This window comes from Magnolia sinica, chromosome 10 (assembly GCF_029962835.1).
Source record: "Magnolia sinica isolate HGM2019 chromosome 10, MsV1, whole genome shotgun sequence".
Taxonomy (NCBI): Eukaryota; Viridiplantae; Streptophyta; class Magnoliopsida; order Magnoliales; family Magnoliaceae; genus Magnolia; species Magnolia sinica.
In genome coordinates this window covers 6,713,203-6,735,713 of record NC_080582.1, presented here as the reverse complement: position 1 = coordinate 6,735,713, position 22,511 = coordinate 6,713,203, and the positions used below count along the sequence as shown (strand labels likewise).

The 22,511-nt window shown below is 38.2% G+C and overlaps 2 protein-coding genes across 2 annotated transcripts; both read left to right on the top strand.

The window, feature by feature from the left end:
• Positions 1 to 944: 944 nt before the first annotated feature.
• On the top strand, positions 945 to 5,421 carry LOC131257334 (subtilisin-like protease SBT5.4). The gene is made up of 6 exons (XM_058258232.1): positions 945 to 1,580; positions 2,363 to 2,457; positions 2,738 to 2,983; positions 3,985 to 4,099; positions 4,310 to 4,523; positions 4,714 to 5,421. Exons 1-6 carry the CDS (start codon positions 978 to 980, stop codon positions 5,244 to 5,246), a joined length of 1,806 nt encoding a protein of 601 aa, XP_058114215.1. The 5' UTR covers positions 945 to 977; the 3' UTR covers positions 5,247 to 5,421.
• Positions 5,422 to 6,601: 1,180 nt separating this feature from the next.
• LOC131257871 (subtilisin-like protease SBT5.3) lies at positions 6,602 to 15,695 on the top strand. Its single transcript, XM_058258793.1, has 11 exons — positions 6,602 to 6,688; positions 7,288 to 7,397; positions 7,521 to 7,618; positions 7,750 to 7,914; positions 8,355 to 8,463; positions 10,600 to 11,134; positions 11,497 to 11,591; positions 12,124 to 12,369; positions 13,884 to 13,998; positions 14,309 to 14,522; positions 15,068 to 15,695. Exons 1-11 carry the CDS (start codon positions 6,602 to 6,604, stop codon positions 15,610 to 15,612), a joined length of 2,319 nt encoding a protein of 772 aa, XP_058114776.1. The 3' UTR covers positions 15,613 to 15,695.
• Positions 15,696 to 22,511: the final 6,816 nt, after the last annotated feature.

The window sequence follows — 22,511 nt, the reverse complement described above, 5'->3', positions numbered from 1 at the left end:
TGATTTTTTATTTATATAATTGTTTAAAAATAAAAAATCTCAAAATCTCAAAATCAAAATTTATGATTTTAAATTCATGATTTGCAAATTAAAAGATTTGGCGGTCGGGTTGAGGTTAGGAGCTTAAATGGTAAGTTCAATGGAGGGCAAACTTGAGGTTAAGGAGAGCATGGAGGAGTCAAGCTAATTAAGCTCCATTGTTAAACTCAAGTTCAAGCTCGAGCTTAAGGTAACTACGGACGAGTCAAGCCAAGCTTAGCTCATCTCGATTTGACTTCGCTCAATGTATAGCTCTAGTTTTGCATTTGGGTGAAGTTTGAGTACAAGAGGTAGATTGAGACCATGAATACGATGGATGGGTTATATATATCTCCTGTATAGGCACACACACACACATGGGCTGCACTTTTTTTCTGGCACTATGAGCGCTCCCCTAGCTTATAAGGGTGTGTTTGGATGCACCAATTATAAAATAATTTCATGATTTTTTTTTTCCCATCAAAATGGACTGAGATTAATTTTGAAATATTATGAAATCTCATTATGTTTATTTCAACCTAACTCAATTAATTCATGATCTCTAATACATGCATATTTTCTTTTAACCATAATAAGATGAAATCTTTTGTAATTGGCATCTAAACAAGGACGTGAGGATATACCAGTTTTTTCTCTTTAATCTACCATGTTATAAACACTATACTAGTTTTATATCATTTTTATCAATGTTTTAAACCCATGTCGAATCTCCACCATTCATAAAATATTATTTCCTTATGAACGAACGTAAGGTTAAGTCTGGTGGACGACCATGGCATCAACAAAGACCATTGGATAGGTTCATCAATGACCGTTTTTATGGTGGCCCCAATATATTATCTTGGCCAAATCAAACACATGGCCTTTCTCTTTTATCCTTGGGCCCACCTTGATCATATGTGTGGCCATCCATTTGGGCCCCACACAAGATCCCATTTATGCACCTTCCTTATACTATAAAACATAACTTGAGATTTTCTCTTGCTTGTGCAATTCCTAGGAAGCTAATTGGAGCCAGGTACTTCAACAAAGGCTATGGAGCCTACATTGGTGGTGGCCCACTTAATGCCTCCTTATCCACCGTCCGTGACTCAGATGGCCATGGGACCCACACACTTTCCACCGCTGCTGGTCGCTTTGTCCCAGGAGCTAACATCTTCAGCTACGCCAATGGAACAGCTAAGGGTGGGTCCCCCAAAGCTCGTGTGGCCGCTTACAAGGTATGCTGGCCGCCTCTCAACGGCAACGAGTGCTTCGACGCTGATATAATGGCTGCTTTCGATGCTGCGATCCATGACGGTGTGGATGTCTTGTCTGTTTCACTGGGTGGCGATGCCGTTGATTATTTTGAAGATGGTTTGGCCATTGGATCTTTCCATGCTGTGAAGAATGGGATCACTGTCGTTTGTTCCGCAGGGAATTCGGGCCCCTCAGTCTCAACAGTTTCTAACGTTGCACCATGGGTTTTGACGGTTGCAGCAAGCACTCTCGACAGGGAATTTCCGTCGTATATTAAGCTTGGGAATAACAAGCAATACAAGGTTTGGTTTTCCTCTACTCATTTGAATACAAGGTTTGGTTTTCCTCTACTCTTTTGATTGGGACGTGGTTTGGCTAGTGGTCGGTGCTCTGTGGGCCCCACTATATGTTTTATCCATGCTGTCCATCCATTTTTACATATCATTTTAGGGCTTGATCCCAAAAATGAGGCGAAAATAAATCTACAGGTGGACGACAGAATAGGAAAACAGTAGTGATTGAATACACACTATTAAAATCCTCCTAAGGCTCACTGTCCTGTTTATTTTACATCCAATCTATTGATTAGGTCATGCAGACCTAGATGAATGGAAAAAAACAAAGATCAGCTTGATCCAAGACTCTTATGGCACCCAAGAAGTTTTTAATGGTGGATGTTCAATCAACACTGTTTCCTCTGATGTGGTCCAAATGAAAATGGGATATAACTCTTTTTTGGGATCATACAATAAAATGATCTATAAAAATAGATGAACAGCATGGATGAAACAAATACATCATGCTGGGGCCCACAGACACTGGATTCAAGTGGGCCCATATAAGATTCACCTTCACTTGGAGGTGTTTTTACACTCTTCCAACGTATTATCTTTGTTGGACATCCTAATCATATACATTACAAACCCGATATAAGTTTAAGGTGGGCCTCACGTTATGTGAGGATCAGATTGTTTGATATCCATTGATTTTTATGGTGTGGCCCACTTGATGAGTTTTTATTATATTCTTTATTATTATTATTATTTTTATTTTTAATATTTTGTTTACAATTCATGTTTCATAGGGACAAAGCCTTTCATCTGATTATCTACCGGAGAAGCTTTATCCACTCATCACTTCTTCAGATGCTAAGGCTGCCAATGCTTCTGATGAAACCTCGTATGGTCCCACCCTATCTCATCACTTCACATTAGAAGTAAACGGTGATCTAGTGAATTTGTTCAGTAGGCCCCACCATGTATTTGATAATCTCAACCATTGGATTTGAATAAATGAATGGCCCCTGAGGTTATCAATGGAACGACTATATATTCATGGTCCACCTTATCATGGGACCATAATCTTGGCTTGTGAAATTACAATTTTACCCTCGAGTATAGTATGTTATGATTTCAATTACATTTAAATGTCTTTTTTTTTTTTTTTTTTTTTTCTGCAGTGAGCTTTGTATGGTAGGAGATCTTGATCCCGAGAAGGTGAAAGGGAAGATTGTAGTTTGCCTACGTGGCAACAATGCACGTGCTGAGAAGGGTGAGGCAGTTCGCCAGGCTGGTGGGGTTGGGATGATCCTGGCCAATGACGTGGATAGTGGTGATGAGATCATTGCTGATGCCCATTTTCTCCCGGCCACACAGATCATTTATTCGGACGGTGTTGAAGTTTACTCCTACATCAACTCTACAAAGTAAGTTTCTAATTGAGGGTATATTCGTCATTTTATAAGAATGCTGGTTTTGTTTGATGGTTAGGATTGCAGGAAAGGTTCTAAAGGTTTGGATGGCTTGGATCTTCCAATATGGTAGAATTTTGCCTTTGTTCAGTCGATGACAGTGGTCATCAGAACATTGGTTTGGATTGGGCGCCACTTGTAATCGTTGTAGATAGATATTGGTCCCAAAATCTCCACAACTTGGAAGATTCGTGCTACCCTATTTTTGGTCCTTTTCTATTATTGCATGTGGATTGTTGGTGATTTTTCTCCATGAACGTAGTGCTAGCTGCAAGCAATTATTTATAAAAGCATGTCCCATGTACAAGATACACGTACTGGATGGAAATTCCTATATGTCAAATAGAGAGAAGTCCACCTGCAATTAGTTGTAATAGTAATAGTAATATCGTTACTACTTGATTATTTTAATTTTCCACTTTCCATTTATTTTTCCTTACAGCTACTAACTCTTTTCGTATTATAAAGCCGCTATTTCTACAACTAAATGACTATCTCTTTTCCTATCCTAAAGCTACTAGTCCTACTACTAAAGGAAGAAAATGATTTACTTTCCAATGGAATATAATTTTATTATCTTTCATATGAATTTGGATCTTCTGCTTATCACAAATAGAAAATTCTTATTTTCATGCATGGTGATTGGTCGACGTTAGTGATGACATTGTTAGTGCTGCTGCATTAAATGCAATGTATGATAATGTGGCACAATCAGATTGCCACACATAGGAATTTTCTTTATGTAGCAAGCAGAGGATCTGGATTCCTTTCATTTTCTAATGGTTGCTAATGGAAGTTATGAGCAACTATCGGTACATCGGTATTTGCAATTATAGCAAAATTATTAATACAGTAACTTGCAAACCATAACAATAGTGATAGTGAGTGAACATTATCTAAGCATTATACCAATTAATTGAGATTGGTAATTAATGGTAATGATGATTTTTTTATAGGTCTCCTATGGCTTATATCACCCGCCCGAAGACCGATTTGGACACCAAACCAGCTCCAGTCATGGCTGCATTCTCGTCCCAAGGACCTAATCCGGTCACCCGAGAAATCCTCAAGGTTTGGAAACAATTTCCAATTTTTCTCTAATCCTTTTTAAAAAATATATAGTTTATGGAGTCTTTGGTTCCACCAATTTTAAGAAATATCATGAAACTCTGCAACATGTTAGACTGATTAATCATGAAAAATCTAATGTTTGGTACAACCAAATGCACCCTACTCCATTTCTTAAATCTAGTTTAAGATTAATTAATATTTTTTGTGCAGCCTGATATAACAGCACCAGGAGTAAGTGTTCTTGCAGCCTATAGCCAAGGAACTAGCCCAACTGGCATCAGTTCGGATGAACGTCGGGTTCTCTTCAATGTCAAATCTGGGACATCCATGTCATGCCCACATGTTTCCGGCATCGTGGGCCTTCTCAAAACACTCCATCCTGACTGGAGCTCAGCTGCAATTCGATCTGCGATCATGACCACTGGTGAGATCTTTCAACTTGTTTGATCATTAGATATAATAGTGAATCATATGTTTACACCAATACCATGATATGTCAAGGTTAATAAGTCATTTTAATGAAAATGTGTGCAACTAAACACTTATTTCTTGATTAAATTTCACTAATTGTGCTTTTATTTTATTTTTATTTTTTTTTTTTAATTTTTGCGCAGCGAGAAGCCGAGACAATGCTATAGAACCAATTACTGATGCATACATGATAAAAGCCACACCTTTCAATTATGGTGCTGGTCATGTCCGCCCCAACCGTGCTATGGACCCTGGCCTAATCTATGACTTGACTATCAACGACTACCTAAATTTCCTGTGTACTCTTGGCTACAACTCGACGATGATATCGGCATTTGCCGATTACAAATGCCCATCTAAGAACATGAGCTTCTTGGACTTCAACTACCCATCGATCACCCACCCATCATTAACAAGCCCAACGACCATCGCTCGAACAGTCAGGAACGTTGGTCCCCCTAGCACATACACAGTACATGTTGATCCACCTGCTGGAGTATCTGTGACGGTCCAGCCGAAGAGCCTGAAGTTTGAGAAGACAGGTGAGGAGAAGATGTTTAAGGTGTCGTTAGCGCTTAAGTATGGAAAGATTGCCGATTATTCATTTGGGAGGTTGATATGGTCTGATGGGGTGCATTATGTTAGGAGTCCGATTTCTGTATCATCTTCTTTCTAAGAACTTGTTGGGTCATTTGGGGTTATGGCTCAAGTCATTTTGGTTCAGATCAATGTTGAATTTATTTAGGGTTGTGTGGGTGGGATTATATATTTTGGTTTTTTGGGGTGAATAGATAATTGAAAATTAGAGGGGGTATAGTTCATAGTAATTTCAGTTCGTTGAAGAAAAATGTTATTTGCCATGATGTCCAATGTTCAATATGACTTATTAATAACTGATTTGCCCAGCATAAGTTCTTCTTCTTCTTATTTTTTGCCTTAAGGTGGCCCATGCAGACAGGTGAAATATTCTAGCCATCCATCAGGTGGACGTTATCGTTTATAGAGCTTCGGTTGATTTTTTTTTACCAACCATACATTATCAGTTAATCTTGGCCGATCTGACTAATGGACCAACCTGATTGTTGGGATAAGAAATATACATAGGGGTACCCCTCTAATGGACGGCTTGGATATTGCACATATCCACCATGTTAGCACAGTACATAGGGGCACCCCTCTAATATACATAAGGGTACCCCTCATTTTTTAGATCATGCCTTAAAATAATTATCCAAAATGTATAGACGGCGTGGATAAGACACATGCATCATTGTGGGGCCCACAGAGCTCCATCCATTCGCGACGTCCCTACTGACAGTGTCAGTACGCAATCCACGTCCCCTTCCAGAAGTCTTCGCTACAGAATCTGTTATGTCTCCTAATACAGAACCCTTTTCACTTTGATTTTTATCCTTTCCTAACATTTCTCCAAAAAGGAGGATATAGGAACGAAAATAAACGATTTCTAGCCTAAGCATAACGTACAAATCGACCTGTGGGGCCCACTGTGATTTCCTAATGAATCTAAACCATCCATCATGCTTGCACTTGCATGTTCTTCTTGGTGCCCAAAAATCTGGCTGATAGAAAACCCAATGAGGCAACACCAAACGGTACAGTTGGGATGGGATGCCCACCATTGAAAGACTTGCTGATTATATGTGGGGCCCAACATATATTTTACATATGCCGATCCATCCAAGCAGGATGAATGGACACCTAAAGACGGGGCCATTCCAAAACTCATTTGTCCGACAGAAGAACATGATTGTAGAGAATTTAGGTATATGGTGTGGCCCACCTGAATTTATATTCGGCCTGATTTTTAGGAATTGGATGCCATTAACATCACAAGAGACGTCCATTTTATTTTATTTTAGTTTATGCCCATCTAGAAACGTATGTATTAGATCCGGAAAGACTTTCAATTACCTCACGTAATTAAATAGGTTTGAAAGTGTGTTATAAAAACACAGCAAAACACCCATCTCTTGATATCCCATAGTAGAGAGAGAGAGAGAGAGAGTAGCAATGGGGATTGCCAGAAATTCTATTTGGTTTTTTTGGGTTTTGCTTTCATTCTCTTTGTTGCAAACACCCACCCTTGCTATCAAAAAGGCAAGCATCACTTTGTTTTCTTTCTTTATTAAGTATATGATATCAAAGATTGATTTTTAAAGAGAGAAAGTGTTTGGAACTCTCATTTCTACTTAACTTTTGATGATTTGTAGTATAAATCTGATCTGGGTTTTTTTCTTTTTGGATTCTATTGAAGCTTTATTGATTTTTAGAGAGAATTTTTTAAGCATTACATCGTTTTCTGTAAGTGTATATATGGAGTGCAATTAGCAAACCTCATGAAAATTGATTTTTCTATATCTCTGTATGTGGGAATTCTGGCTTTTGATTACTTCTGTATTACTTGTTTTTCGATTCTATTGAAGCTTTATTGATTCTTAGATGTAATTGCTTAATCATTACATTGCTCTCTCTATATATGGAGGTATATTAGAAAACCTCATGAAAAGTGATTTTTTTAGCTCGTCTTGTGTGAATTCTCTCTTTTGGTTATCTTTGGATGATTTCCAGTATGAATGAGATTTGGGTTTTTGTAATTTTCCTATGCTATTGGAAGTTCGTTTTTAAAAAAAAAAAAAAAAAAAATTTATTATTATTATTTTTTTGTCATTGATGTTTTTATTCCATCTCCTTTGCAGTCTTATATAGTATACTTGGGTGGACATTCTCATGGTCTAGATCTTACAACAGACGATTATGAAAAAGTTACCGTCTCTCATTATAATTTGCTGGGATCATTTTTGGGAAGGTTGAGAAATTCAATGATCTATTTTAATGATTTTATACTGTCTTTTTTTTTTTTTTTTTGAAATTCTTTTTAATAACAAGTTTTCTCATTCTATTGTTTCTTCTTTTCTATATCTTTTCACAGTAGGGAAAAGGCTCAAGAAGCAATTTTTTATTCCTATAAGGTATCTATTAATGGTTTTGCTGCCAATCTTGAAGAGGAGGAAGCAATTGCAATTTCTAGTAAGATAGTCTCTACAATTTATTTTCTCTGATTTCCATATTTTATTTATTATTTACATGTATATATTCTATAGTTTTCTTTCATTTGTTTATTTTATCAGTTAAATTTTTTTTTATCTTGTATGTTTTAGAGCATCCGGATGTCGTATCAGTTTTCTTGAACAAGGAAAGGAAATTACACACCACTCGGTCATGGCATTTTCTTGGACTTGAGAGAGATGGTAGAGTTCCTCCTGAATCTCTCTGGCAAAGAGCGAGATTCGGTGAAGATACAATAATCGGCAATATCGACACTGGTAATTCTTTTTCTACTAAATGAAATTTAATGTTTTATCTTTAGCCAATTTATATGATTTTATGTAGAAAAAAGGTGGTCCATTTGTTTTTTGCTTTTGGTATGTTAAAGGTCAAAATGTATACTATTTTAGTTAAGATTGTGGTCTTAATTTTCAAATTGCATACAAAAAAATCTAATTATAAATATTAGAACATACCTTAAAAGTTAATTGCATATTATTTTTTAAAAAGAAAACTTATCAGTATTATTATTATTATTATTTTACTATGAAGTTATCATTGTGATTTAATATATTATTTCATCTTAGTTGTGCCACTCTAATTAAAATTTAGATATTTCAAACATTTCTGTGTACATCTGAAAGCATGGTGTTGAATACTCCTAGAAAGGGTAAGAGCTGACAATATACAACTTTTATAATGTTGGGTGGTGGGCCAGGTGTGTGGCCTGAATCAGAGAGCTTCAACGATGAAGGAATGGGGCCCATCCCCTCCAAGTGGAAAGGAATCTGTCAGAATGATACCAACGATGGATTTAAATGTAACAGGTTTGTACTCTTATCATTCCTTTATCAATGTTTTTAATAAACAAAAAAAAAAAAAAAAAAAAAAATCCTCACGTACAACGTGGAACACGTGTGCCTCAAAAGTCAGGCAGCAGTCTTCAATCAGCACCAGAAACCATCCATGACTGGCCCAAACAAACAAACGGTTCAGATTATTCACTAGAGCTATTTTTCATAAACAATCATGGCCATCTATTCTTTATGCTATCATCCACGTGTTCAACCTGTGTTTTTTTTTTTGCAAGGCAATAGGAATCTGTATTCAACTATCGTTTGTTTTCATATCTTTTATTTTCGTTGTGGGACCCGCATTTTTCTTCGGTGCATGTGCTATCTAAATTGAGAACTTCTCATGCAATCAGCTGTATGTGATCTTTACTGAAGTAGCAAAAAATATGGTGTGTTCTTTCAACATCTTCCAACTAAATTCCACCTAAGGAGCTTAAAGTTGGTTTGTCCCTTCAACAGCTCTAACATTTTGTAGCGTGTTTTCATGATCCAAACCGTCCATACGACGGGACTTGTTCTAGATGATCCCTCATCTAAAAATGGCCCATTTTGAATATTTCAACCGTTGGATCATTGACCATCTTTTTCCTTTGAATTTGGATTATATTCTCAACCTTATTTTTGTGGGCCATTAATAGAGAGGATTGCATCTTCTACTCTTGAATGATTTTGAGGCTGCATTCGTAGATCCGTGCCCCAACATGTATGGAATGATGCTTCTCAGAGAAGTGTACGTGAACGTTCCCTGACGCTTGTTCCACTATATTCTCATTTTGGTGGGCCATTTGACAAGCTCCACTTCATAAAAGTAGTAACTGTTAGCTCTTCAGTTTTACACTGATGGATGGATTATTCGTGTGGTCCATTTTCTAAAGGACAAAGGCCATTACTTATTGGGCACTTTATCAGAACATTCAGTTCTCACCCAGTTGTCCATGTACCAATGGAAGAATATTGGGTACCTACCACAGCCTCTCTTTCTCAGGCCAAGATATCAGTATTTTTGGGTTTCATATTCAAGAGTATAATAAGTTAATTTATACTCTATATATCAGCTTTGATCCAACACTTGCTTTAATCTCTATTTTTTGTGACATAAGCCCATCCCCATAACTCATGAATTAATCATAAATGATTCATTTACAGAAATCTTTCACAAAATTATCGGCTAATATTTATGAAAACATCACTCTTTTTAGGATTCAATATTTGCATGTTGAAATATATGTGAACTCTTGTCAATTTTTAGTTTTAGCTGCTGGCCGACTATCCTAGTGGGACCCACTAATTGTGGGTCCCATAGTATCATACATATTAACATCTTCCCACACTCAGGTGGGCCTCAGAACATGAAACAAAATCGGAGGAAACGCCACTCTTGTTTGAATGGCCTGGATTGCGGATGACCAATCAACATTAAGCTTCTACTCTTAACTTGTTCCATCTTTAGTGGCCCACCTTACTTTTACATCGGTCTGATGTTTTAATATCAGGGGTCATGAATCTGATGGAAGGTTTGGATCTCCTGATCACCTTGGCCATATAAGGATGTTTTTGGTTTCACCAATTACCATGAAATTTCACGATGTTTTACATCGAAATAGACTGATTAATCTCAAAATTTCATTATGTTTATTTCAACCTAACTCACTTATGATATCTAATACATAATTACACTTAACTAAAATTACATGAAATCATTTTTAAGTGGCAACCAAACAAAGGACTTGGGATATCAAAGTTTTTTTTTTCTTTCCCTCAGATCACGACCGTTTATAAACATTAATTCTAAAACCCATGTCAGATCATGACCGTTCATAAACATTAGTTCTAAAACCCATGCCAGATCATGTCCGTTCATAAACATTAGTTCTAAAACCCATGTCAGATCACGACCGTTCATAAACATTAGTTCCCCATGAATGAATGTGGGATCAGTAATGAATATGATCTTGTCCAAATCCATTACAAGGTGTTCCCCTTCTATCTTAGTGCCCACCTTGATCTTATGTGTGCCCACCCACGTGGGCCACACACAAGATGCAAACTACACACCCTGCTTAGATTATAAAACATCACTTGATTTTCTTTTGATGGTGCAATTCCTAGGAAGCTGATTGGAGCCAGGTACTTCAACCAAGGCCTTGAAGCCATCAAAGGTGGCCCACTCAACTCCTCAATATTCTACACTGTCCGTGATTCAGAAGGCCATGGGACCCACACACTCTCCACTGCAGGTGGTGGCTTTGTCGCCGGGGCGAACATCTTCGGCTACGCCAATGGAACAGCCAAGGGTGGATCACCCAAAGCTCGGGTGGCCGCTTACAAGGTATGCTGGCCCGGCGTCGGAGGCTGCTATGAGGCTGATATAATGGCAGCATTCGATGCAGCAATCCACGACGGTGTGGATGTACTATCCGTCTCGCTGGGCGGCGATGCCCTTCCTTATTTTGAAGATGGTACTGCAATTGCAGCATTCCATGCAGTGATGAATGGGATCACCGTTGTTTGCTCAGCCGGGAACTCGGGGCCCCAACAATGGACGGCTTCAAACATAGCGCCATGGATTTTAACGGTTGGGGCGAGCACCATTGATAGGGAGTTTCCATCATATGCTAAGCTTGGAAATAACAAGCAATACAAGGTTTGGTTTTACTCTATTCCTTTGATTGACCCTCTACATTCAAGTGGGCCACACTCATAAGAAAGCTGAACGAATGGATCCAGTTTAATAAGGGAGGTGGGTGGGTTCCACTTGCCTCTTGAAAGACACTGGATTTAAGTTGGCCTAGATGAGGTTCACCTTCACTAGAGAGTGTTTTTACACTCTCCCAATTATATTACATTGGTTGGACAACCTAACTATATAGATATACACATAAGGTGGGTCACATGTATATGTGATGATCAGATCGATTGGTGTCCATTGATTTCAATGGTGTGGCCCACATGATGAGTTTTTATTATTTTCTGTTTATTTTTATTTTTATAATTCGTGCTTGACAGGGACAAAGCCTTTCATCAGATTATCTACAAGAGAAGTTCTATCCTCTCATCACTTCTTCAGATGCTAAGGCTGCCAATGCTTCTGATGAAACCTCGTATGGGCCCACCCTATCTCAACACTGTCATATTACAAGATAACACTCCAAACATGGTCCTGTGGTATTATTAAGTGGGCCCCACCTTGGATTAGATGACCTCAACCATTGGATCTGATGGTACCAAAATGTCGCACTAGTTGGCTGGGCTGGGCTGGGATGGTCATTCTATTCATGGCATTCTTAAGTGGGCCCCACCTTATATTTGATGATCTCAACAATTGGATCTGATGGTATTGTTAAGTGGGCCCCACCCTATATTTGATGATCTCAACCATTGGATCTGATGATATTGTTAAGTGGGCCCCACCTTGGAATTGATGATCTCAACCATTGGATCTGATGGAACCAAAATGTCACACTAGTTGGCTGGGCTGGGCTGGGCCGGGCTGGCCATTCTATTCATGGCCCACCACCTTTACATTGGGCCATAAGCTTGTCATGTGAAATTACATTTTTATCCTCCACTATACTATGTTATGATCTTAATTACATTTATACACATCCTTTTAATCTCGTTTTGGTTTTGCAGTCAGCTTTGTATGGTAGGAGATCTTGATCCTGAGAAGGTGAAAGGGAAGATCGTGATTTGCCTCCGTGGAGGGAATGCACGTGTGGAGAAGGGCCAGGCGGTCCACCAGGCTGGTGGGGTCGGGATGATCCTGGCCAATGATGAGGAGAGCGGCAACGAGATCATCTCCGACGCCCATTTTCTCCCAGCCACACACATCACTTATACCGACGGTGTTCAAGTTTACTCCTACATCAACTCTACTAAGTAAGTTTCTCATTGAAAGTATATTACTTTTGTCATTTCATCACCATAAGCGTTTTGTTTGACGGTTAGGATTGCCCTGCAGTTGAATGATTAAGAACAAAATCCCAAAATATTCATTTAAAAATATTTGGATAGCTAGGATTTTTCAATACCATTTTAACTAATTCGGATCACTTCTACATACAATTCATAGTAGTCATAATTCCTCACGCAACTAGTAGTAGTAATAATAACAAAGTGTGTTTTAAAATATCCACATGAAAATGATTCATTTGTAAATAATCATATCCACATAAAAATAATAGCGAATAATCATATATATATATATATATATATAATTCACACCCCCACACTCACACACTGATGTAGAACGTGTCATAGATACGTTCCCAGCATGGTTGAGTCAAAAGAAGACGAACCGTGAATTGACCATAAATTTTGATCCGGGTATCGTTATGGGGCGTATAACCTATCAATCTTTACTGAAATGGGCCATCCGAGGTGAACTGACCCACAAAGTGGGTCGCATCTGTCCGTTTCGTCAGAAAACGTGCGCTTTCAGTTCAAAAATGAATTTTTAGAAAAATTTTACTATTTTAGTAATTCTGATTTTTTAATATTTTTAGAATTTTAGATTTTCTTTCCTTTTAGAAATAATTTTTAGTTATACTAGGACTCTTCTAGAGAAAGTTTATTTTTAATTTTTATTTTTAGAAATTAGTCCTTAGAAGAGTTTTATTAGAATTAGGATTTTTAGTTAAAGTTAGAATTTTGCTATTTTTGGTAATTACGAATTTTAGTTTTTTTTTTTTTTCTATATTAATGGTGTAAGGAGACACATTAGAGAATTTATCAATGATTAATTAATCAATTTCGAATTTATTAGAATTTATTTCTATTTTCTGCTTTCTTTCCTCGTGGATTCGAGAAGTCTCTGTGAGGAGTCCAGAGAAGCTCCATGGATTCGGAGTAGTTATCCTTAAGGAAGACGGTGATCATCCTCATCACGTTCATCCCCGCATCACACACTCACCCAACACACTTTTGTGGAGCCCCAGTACTACAAGGGATGCTCGAACCCGTGACCTTATGTTGAAACTCCATGGAGTCTAATACTGAGTCAAAGGAACAAGTGCGACTTATCTTTTCTGGTATCTTAAAACCTTTTACTTAATACAAATTATTAAATAAATAAATAAATAAATTTTTTTAAAAATAAGATGAAGCTATAAATTGTTTTGTGACATGTTCCATATAAAGGAGTTAAAGAATTTAAGCTCCAATGTTTTGCCAATGGAAGTTATGAAGAAAATTAAGGGATTTGGATATTTGCAATAATAGTAAATTAATAATGTGGTAATTTGTAAATTATCTCTTTTTATCTAGATATTTGCAAATACTCTATTATTGATGTGGGAGCAGGCAAAAAATCCCATCATCTTCTAGTCCTTATCTTGATTAATTGGGGTTGGCAGTTAATAATAATAATAATAAATATATATTTTTTTTGTTAGGTCTCCTGTGGCATATATCACCCCTCCGAAGACTGATTTGGGCACAAAACCAGCTCCATTCATGGCTGCATTCTCATCGCAAGGACCTAACGCGGTCACGACAGAAATCCTTAAGGTTTGGCAGCTATTTCCAATTTCCAATTTTCTGCAATACTTTTTTAGAAAAAAAAAATTGTGAGAAATATCATGAAACTTTGCACCATGTTAGACTGATTAATCATCAAATATATAATATTTGGTGCAACCAGATGCACCCTAGTCCATTTCTTAAATCTATTTTAGGATGCGTTTGGTTGCACCAACTAATATGAAATCTTATTAAAGATTAGTCTAATTTAGTTTTTTTTAAGAATCACCAAAATTCATGATACAAATGGAACCTTATGTATTTTTAAAATTAATTTATCTTAATCTTTTTTGTGCAGCCTGATATTACTGCACCGGGAGTAAGCGTTCTTGCAGCCTATAGCCAAGCAACTAGCCCTACCGGCATCGATTTGGATCACCGGCGGGTTCCCTTCAACGTTGAATCTGGGACGTCGATGTCGTGCCCCCATATTGCTGGTGTTGTGGGCCTTCTCAAAACACTCCACCCAGATTGGAGCCCATCAGCCATTCGATCCGCAATCATGACCACAGGCGAGCACTTTCGACTTGTTCCATCGTTGGATATGAATATTAAATCTTAATACTTTGCTTTATTTTTTTTAAAAAATTATTTGGAAATATGATCTTATTTGCCTCATGCCTAAAATGAGTTGATCTCAGTTTACTTAATAATAATTATGTATAAAAATATATAGCTAAATCTCTAATACATAATTACTGTTAACATGAACTCGTTGTCTTAAATCAACTTAATCAAATATTAATTGCTTTAATTTAGTTTTATGGCGTGTTTGGTTTCACCAAATTTCATTAAAAGACTGATTAATCATGAAATATCATGAAACTTTATAGTATTTGGTGCAACCAAACACACCTTATTAAAGAGGGGCATCAATGAATTATGGCCTAAAACCTATTTGAAAGAGCATGTAATCCAATATCCGACTCTTGGGTATTCCGTAGCCATTTATCTTTAATGGCATTAACATGAGTTTACCTTAGTTTAGTTAATGGAAATTATATATTGGAGATCTTGGCACTAATTATAATCATTTGTTTATTTATTAAACTTGCAGCGAGAAGCCGAGACAACACGATAGAGCCGATAAAGGACTCATTCTTGGTAAAGGCCACACCTCTCAGCTACGGCGCCGGTCATGTTCGTCCCAACCGTGCTATGGACCCAGGCCTAATCTACGACTTGACCGTCGACGACTACCTGAATTTCCTTTGCACCCTCAGTTACGACTCGACCTTGATATCGTCTTTTGCCAATTACAGCTGCCCGTCTAAGAACATAAGCCTCTTGAACTTGAACTACCCATCAATCACGCACCCATTGTTAACAAGCCCGACCACGATCACTCGAACTGTCAGGAATGTTGGTCCCCCTAGCACATATACAGTCCGTGTTGATCCACCAGCTGGAGTATTTGTGACGGTCGAGCCCAAGATCCTAAAGTTTGAGAAGACGGGCGAGGAGAAGACATTTAAGGTCACATTAACGCTTAAGCATGGCAAGATTTCTGATTATTCATTTGGGAGGTTGATATGGTCTGATGGGGTGCACTATGTTAGAAGTCCGATTAGTGTGTCGTCCACAAGCTCAAGTTATTGGTGAAGTCCTTTTGAAAATGACAATATTACCTCTCTTTAGGATCTCCAAAACCTAACCTCTCTTTCTCTCTCTTCTCCCAAACAAGCCTAACCATACTCCTATCACAACTTGAGGGTATATAGGTGATTATAGAAGTTTATTTTTTTCTTTTTACAAGTAAAAAATAATTTTATTTTAAACTATTTTATGGTTGTTTAGATTCAGTAATTATTTGATCATTCACTTGCATATAAATTTTTTTATCTAACTTTAGTTGAAATTATGGAGTTTTTTTTACCTATTCGAAGAAAGTCAGGAGTAACACCAAATGATTCCTATAATGTGGCCACAATTTCATTGCACCAGCCAGATTTCTAGGCTAGGGGATTTGCATCTGGGGCCCATGTGATGTATGGCTTAGATGTCATGCTTGAGAGCCATAATTGCACACTTATAGACCTTAGATTATCAAACCTGTATTTTGATCCTACTTCTACAATGGGGTGTCCATGGGATGGGCTCAGGCCTGAAAAATTAGAATTTGAATAGGGCTGGCCTTATGGCCCAGCCTAAAACACTTCAAAATCCAGGCGGAAACCTACCCACGCATGGCTCATTGACCGCTCTACATATACACACAGTATATACTCCATGCCTTAGTGATAGACTTCTAAGAGTTTCAACAGAGGCCATGGGTTCAAGGACCCACTGTGGTGTGGTGTGAGTGTGTGTGGGGAATATGTGTGCGAAAATAATTACTTAATTTTCATTACTATGTGGGTACCATATTTACCTATATCAGGCTACCAACAGCCCTAAAGTAAAACCTAGGCCTCAGCCTTGCCGGGACCCAAGATTGGCTAAAAAGTTTCCAAGCCTGGCTCTTGATTATTATGCATAGCCAAGCCAATCCCAGCCACCCACTTTCGTTCAAGATCTTGGCTATTCATTATGTGTGCCCCATCAATCATCATGCATAATATATGAAGAAAACACCTTTGAAACCCTAATGGGTCCAGCTGCGTGCTCTTAAACAAAGCCCGAGACCAGTCAATTTATTAATAGGGCTTTGAATCTAGGCTCGGGCCAAGACTTGGGCATAGAAATCCAGCCCAACTATGCCCAAAGTGAATAGGCCTTGAACCCCAATGGCCCATCTTAGCCCATTGGCAGCTCTAGGTGAAAAGGAGGCTTCTGTAGTGGTGACTTCTCAACTGTACACGTGGCATAGTTGTAAAGGAAGAGGTGTGCCACAAACCACCTCCCTTAGTACTCTCCATCCATTTGAGAGATCATTTTAGAGCATGACAGACACGAATGAAAGGTATCAGCTTGATCCATTGCCTTCTGTAGTGTGGTACACGTGAGCTTTTTGGGGTGTGGCCCACTCACAATAGAACATGACTGCAAAAATCACACATATTTAAAACTCATAATAGGAAAACCTTTCTAGCACTTTTTTCGAAGTTCTCTGTGGCTTCGTAGGTAGTTGCAAGGTTCATTCCTTGTCTTGACTTGTTTCCCTTTACACCCTTTCAAATTTTAATAGTTGATTGTCGCGGGATCACAGTTGGTGTAAGTTTACTTTTATACCCTACTGGATGGTTGATGAACAAGAAGTGCAATCAAGTTATTTATAGATATAAAGGGTGACCGAGGACAATCAAAACAGGACCTTGGACAACAAAAAGTAAAGTACTCATGGGCAAGAAGTGCAGTCAAGTTATTTAAGAATATATAGGGTGACTAAGGACAACCAAAACAGAACCATGAACAACAAAGGTGAAGTAAACACCCAAGGAACATTTGGAAGACGAAATGTTGCAAAATAGAAACGTAATAAGAGAATGATTTAGAGAGAATAATCTAAAGAGAGGTCTTTCGATTGTTGTAATCAAAAGAAGAATATGGAGGAATAAACTATGGCAGAAAGAACTCTATACATAGTAGAGGAATGTGACGGAAACAATATATCAAATCCCAACAAATTAACAATCAAACTTATCTATCAATTTACTTTATATCAGCTTATTCTACAAGTAAAATAATCTACTGTAATTTTTAGCTATAATCTTTAATTATAATCCAAGTCTATGTTCATATATTGGATTTGCTATTTATCCACTATCCACCTTGTGAGGTTTTTTTTTTTTTTTTTTTTTTTTTTTGAATCTGATTGCATTGGTATTTTAAAAGTTCTTTCTTATAAAAAGTAAAAAGTAACCCCTCTTGTGAAGAAGAACTTCACCCTCCAATTATCGCTTAATCATTATTAAATTATGTAAGTAATTGAATAAGTGACTGTTCTTCTCACAATCTGATCATATTAGATGTTTTTGTTTATTTTGGTACTTATGGTCAAAGTTGATCAGTTTCGATCAAGTTGGTGTATCGATTCTGGCTAGGGGTGTATACGAACTGAATTAGCTTGGTTAGTGTAACGTCTCGAAAAAATTCGTACAAAAACTCGAGTACCACCTCAGGCAGAAATCACCCAGGACCTAAACCTTTAGAAATTAGTCGAGGATTAACTAAGTACTAAACTATATTACCTGTGAAATTAGCACTAATCGCTTTAAATGTGATCTGTAAGACCCAAAACTTGTAAAATCATTGACGCTACTTTACCCTGAAATCTAGAATCAATCTCTAAACCCGGTTGCTCTCGTGACACAACGAAACTCCGTATCGGATCTGTACCGCATGTCGAAAGTTCAATTACCCCGAACCTATATGGTTGTGACTGCCTTATTGGACTTGACAACCATCTCGAAAATCAAGTCCTAATAGTACCCAGAAACGAACAACTCGAGCTCGGAGCGAAATGTGTGAGAAACGCGAATACTTTTAAGAAATAAACACAAACTTAAGTAAACTGAGTTGTTCACTTGCAGGTCCAAATATAAGAATTTAGACCGTCAGAATCTGACCCAATTACACCCTCGGATTAGGAAAAATTTTCAACACATGTCAGTACACTTGTGGCCCTTATCGAGTACCAGTGGTCGTTGAACTGAAACTGGTCTGCCACGGTCGATCTGTAAATCTGATCGGACCGAAAACTCAGCTTGACCTAAATCCAATGTCAGAGAGCTTAAGTCCGATCGCACACAGAAAAGGAGTCTCTAGAAGTGCTCCGATAGATCAAAACGGACGCTCCTTAGACACAACCTAAGTATACCTTGGCCCTAGGGCCATTCCTATTAGTCCTAGGCTTATATAAAGGCCTTAAACCCTCTCCCTCTCATCTCATACAAATTTGAAAAACCCTAGGAGAGATAAGAGAGAAAAGAGAAGGAGAAAGGGGGGAGAAATGAGTGAGAGTGGGAGTTAGTTGTCGGGATCTTTCCCTGAAGCTCCACGTGCTTAACCACAATCTCTGTATTGTTATACGGGCGATTCCGATTCTGTTCTTAGGTAGGAAAACCTAACCCTAATCTGTTTTAGGGTATCATATAGTGTTAGTAGTGAAATAGCTAACCTATTTCGTACTGTAGGTTGTCATTATGCCGTAGACAAAGACTCGGTATACAAACTGAGTTCGATACTTGTTTACCGGCGTAAAGTGCAGACTATAAATGTTTAGGTTATGGTTTTCAAGACTTTCAATGTCAATAATGATTTATGACTGCCTTGATTTCTATCACATGTGTTTAGATACGAGGGTTTCCGTATATTACATATATATGTGAACTATATTGATTTTAAATGCATTTCATGTGTTTGTTGAAATGTCTGAATGAGTATGGAATTATGATTTGTGCTTGCCATGATTTCTGATTGGGAATACTTGATTGTTGTACATATGGCAACTCCTATATGAAAGGATTTGCTATAATATGTGTTATAACTAATATATTACATGTATGTAATATGTGTAGTCTAAGTGTTTGATAAAATGCCTGAATGAGAAAATGCTTGATGTAATGTATCTAATGAGGGTGTTGAGATAGGATTTTCGATCCCCTCATACGTAGTTATAGTTTCCTGTGTAAAACTTATCTTACTACTATGTGATTATAGACAAAATGTTTATGTGTGATAACATGTGTATGATGTAGTTGTTTAAATGCTTAAGTAAGATTTATATTTACATTGGTTGTCACATACTGTTTTGGATTACTATATGTGAGTGCGATTATTTGGAATGTGAGTGGGGCTACGATGTAGTCCAGGCAATCGGTAATGGCTTACGATGGGTAGCTGAAGTTGTTTCACCATACCAGACGGCTTGGATGAATCCGAGTCGTACTTGGATTGACAACAGTGGTTAGGCCACGTGGAATATTTACGTACTCCATATCGATTAAGTCAACGTGCGCTCGTTCCAGTCGAGCTCGTCAAGTAACCCGATTAACCCGATGTATGTTCACCATGTATGGACGCTACTGCTTGAACCTAAGGTACCAAACTCACCAGTGAAAATTCCATTAACCTTAGTACCTCAATCCGCTAAGACTCATGAGCCGGGCATGGTGGTATGGGATACCGTGGTCGTGTTGTCGGCCTATGCTGGGGTGACGAGCCTCCCCATAGTGACCAGTGAGAACCCAGACTCGTGAACTGAATACAGTGGTATGGGACACTGTATTTGAGCTGTCGGCCTATGATTAGGTGACCAGCCATTCGTAGTGACCTCGAGCATACTCTCGGACTACGCTGAGGTGACGAGTTTTGCCATAGTAAACAAGAGTATAAACCAGGCATGCATCGAGGTGACGAGCCCTTTGTAGCGACCTGTAACCGCAACATCGTATGAGATTTACTAGGACTGACGACCCTAGAATGAATTACTGTTTGGAAAATGATATAAGGGAGGTACCTTAGTTTCCCAATCCTCCTGTATGAAAAGGACTAATAAGAACTTGGTAAGTACACTTATGCACCGCATTGCATGTGCCGTTTGATGTTGGGTAGAGCACTGAGGAAGTGACTGACATGCTCGATTATGAGATGAAGATCGCAAAGGGAGTGCAGGCGAGGGCATGCATCATTTATACATACCATTCTTGCATTAATCAAAGTACTTAGGGATATGTGATTGTATTGCTTTATCATTACTACTTGATTGAATTGATAACATTTAACCTTTGCTTTATGGTTCCACTGAGTTGTACACTCACTCCCACATTACGGGACGGTGTTTTAAACACCAACCAAACTCTGTTGTAGTTTCAGATGATGGCGCAGCCTGCGAGGCGAAGCCGGACCTTAACGATGATGAAGAGACATTCTCATATATGCAGTATTCAGGCGGGTTTCTATAGACCGTTTTGATCAACAGGGCTTCGGGGCTTATACTTGTAGTGGACCATCATTTTTGACATTTTGTATTTTAAAACAATACTTGTAACTATTTGACCTGGCAATGCGTTCATACTTTGGGGACCTACAATGGTTTATACATTTTATACACTTATCACAGTCTTCCACTTGCGTAAATTCAACTGTCCCTAGAGTATGATTTACTGATTTAGCTTAATCCCATTTATGTTTTATGCACTAACATGAACAATATTAAATCATCATTATCTATGTTGTATAAATGATGCGTTGGAACTTGGGAGTTGGGTACCTGCTCAACCCCCAATTTTCAGGGCGTTACAGTTAGCTCACTTGACTCAACTCGAAAAAGCTCGATTCGACTCAATTCGAAGCTAAGTTTGAGCCAAGTCGAGCTGATTTTTTTAGCTTGAAAAAATTTCGAATTGATTTCGAACTTGCCCGAGCTCGACTCAACTCGGATCATACTCCAACTCGAATCAAACTCAGATCGAACTAGTTCAATGACCTAGTAACTTTTATATTGATGTTGCTCACCAAGTGTTTGATGAAATGACTCAACGAAGTGTCGGCTAGTGGCAAGGAAGGTATTTATATGAAACAAATACCATTTTTCCTTGATTTTAATGTTGCTTATAAGGTGTTTGATGAAATACTTGTAAATAGTTGTTGTTGTTTTATAAATATATTGAGAAATTTAAAGTGAATTGCGTGTGTTTGTGAAAATGCTGTAGAGGCTCAATTTTGGCTCGAACTTGGCTTGAACTATCCTGTGCTGCTGACTGAACCAAACCGAGCTGAGCTGGCCAGTCAGGATCGAGGACCGAGCTGAGCCGAGTTCGAGCTGGGTCAGCTAGTGGCCGAGCCAAGTCAAGCTGAGGCCAGCTCGACTCGATGTACACCCCTAATTCTTGCATGCCCTGCATAATTAAAAATAAACTAATTGGCCAACAGTCAGTTCATCTATTTTAAGAACTTAATTTAGTACAAGATTCCAAAAATGATGTTATAATTTAGGACAAGATTCTAAAAATGATGCAATACAAATATCAAGTGGATCGCATTATAGAAAAGAATTCCCACCGTTAAAAACTTCTAGGGTCCATAATGTTCATTCACCATCCAACTTATTAATAATCACCTAGATATCGGTGAAGGGAAAAAACAAATATGATCTTCATCTGATCATTTGCCACTAATTCTCGTGGTGTGGTCCACCTAAGATTTAGATCTGCTTCATTTTTAGTCCGTACTATAAAATGATTTGGAAAACAGATGGAAGGCGTGGATATAAAATATATACATCGAGGTGGGCCCACCGTCAGGGTCCCACCTACCTTGGTGGTTAAGGGGTCTGGGCCAGGTCGCGTCCAGGAGTCTTCGCAACAGAATCTGATCTGTCTTCGTATCTTTCCCCTGATAAGACGCGGATTGTACCGTGGGTAACTTGCCACCCTATATCATGGTGAGTAAACTCTGTGGGTCCACCATGATGTATGTGTTTCATCCACACCATTCATCCGTTTTTTCTATCTCATTTTAGATCATAAGCCCAAAATCGAAAATATGCAAAGATCAAATGGACCACACCATATGAAACTGTAGGAATTGAACACTTACCGTTGAAAACTTCTTGGTTT

Bases quoted from the DNA above. Each gene is read 5' to 3' on its own strand.
- LOC131257334 (XM_058258232.1), top strand. From the start codon at position 978: ATGCACCTTCCTTATACTATAAAACATAACTTGAGATTTTCTCTTGCT. The intron at 2,458-2,737 runs GTATGGTCCCAC...TTTTTTCTGCAG, and splicing joins AATGCTTCTGATGAAACCTC to TGAGCTTTGTATGGTAGGAG. The intron at 4,100-4,309 runs GTTTGGAAACAA...TTTTTTGTGCAG, and splicing joins TCACCCGAGAAATCCTCAAG to CCTGATATAACAGCACCAGG.
- LOC131257871 (XM_058258793.1), top strand. From the start codon at position 6,602: ATGGGGATTGCCAGAAATTCTATTTGGTTTTTTTGGGTTTTGCTTTCA. The intron at 6,689-7,287 runs GCAAGCATCACT...TCTCCTTTGCAG, and splicing joins CCACCCTTGCTATCAAAAAG to TCTTATATAGTATACTTGGG. The intron at 7,619-7,749 runs GTAAGATAGTCT...TGTATGTTTTAG, and splicing joins GGAAGCAATTGCAATTTCTA to AGCATCCGGATGTCGTATCA.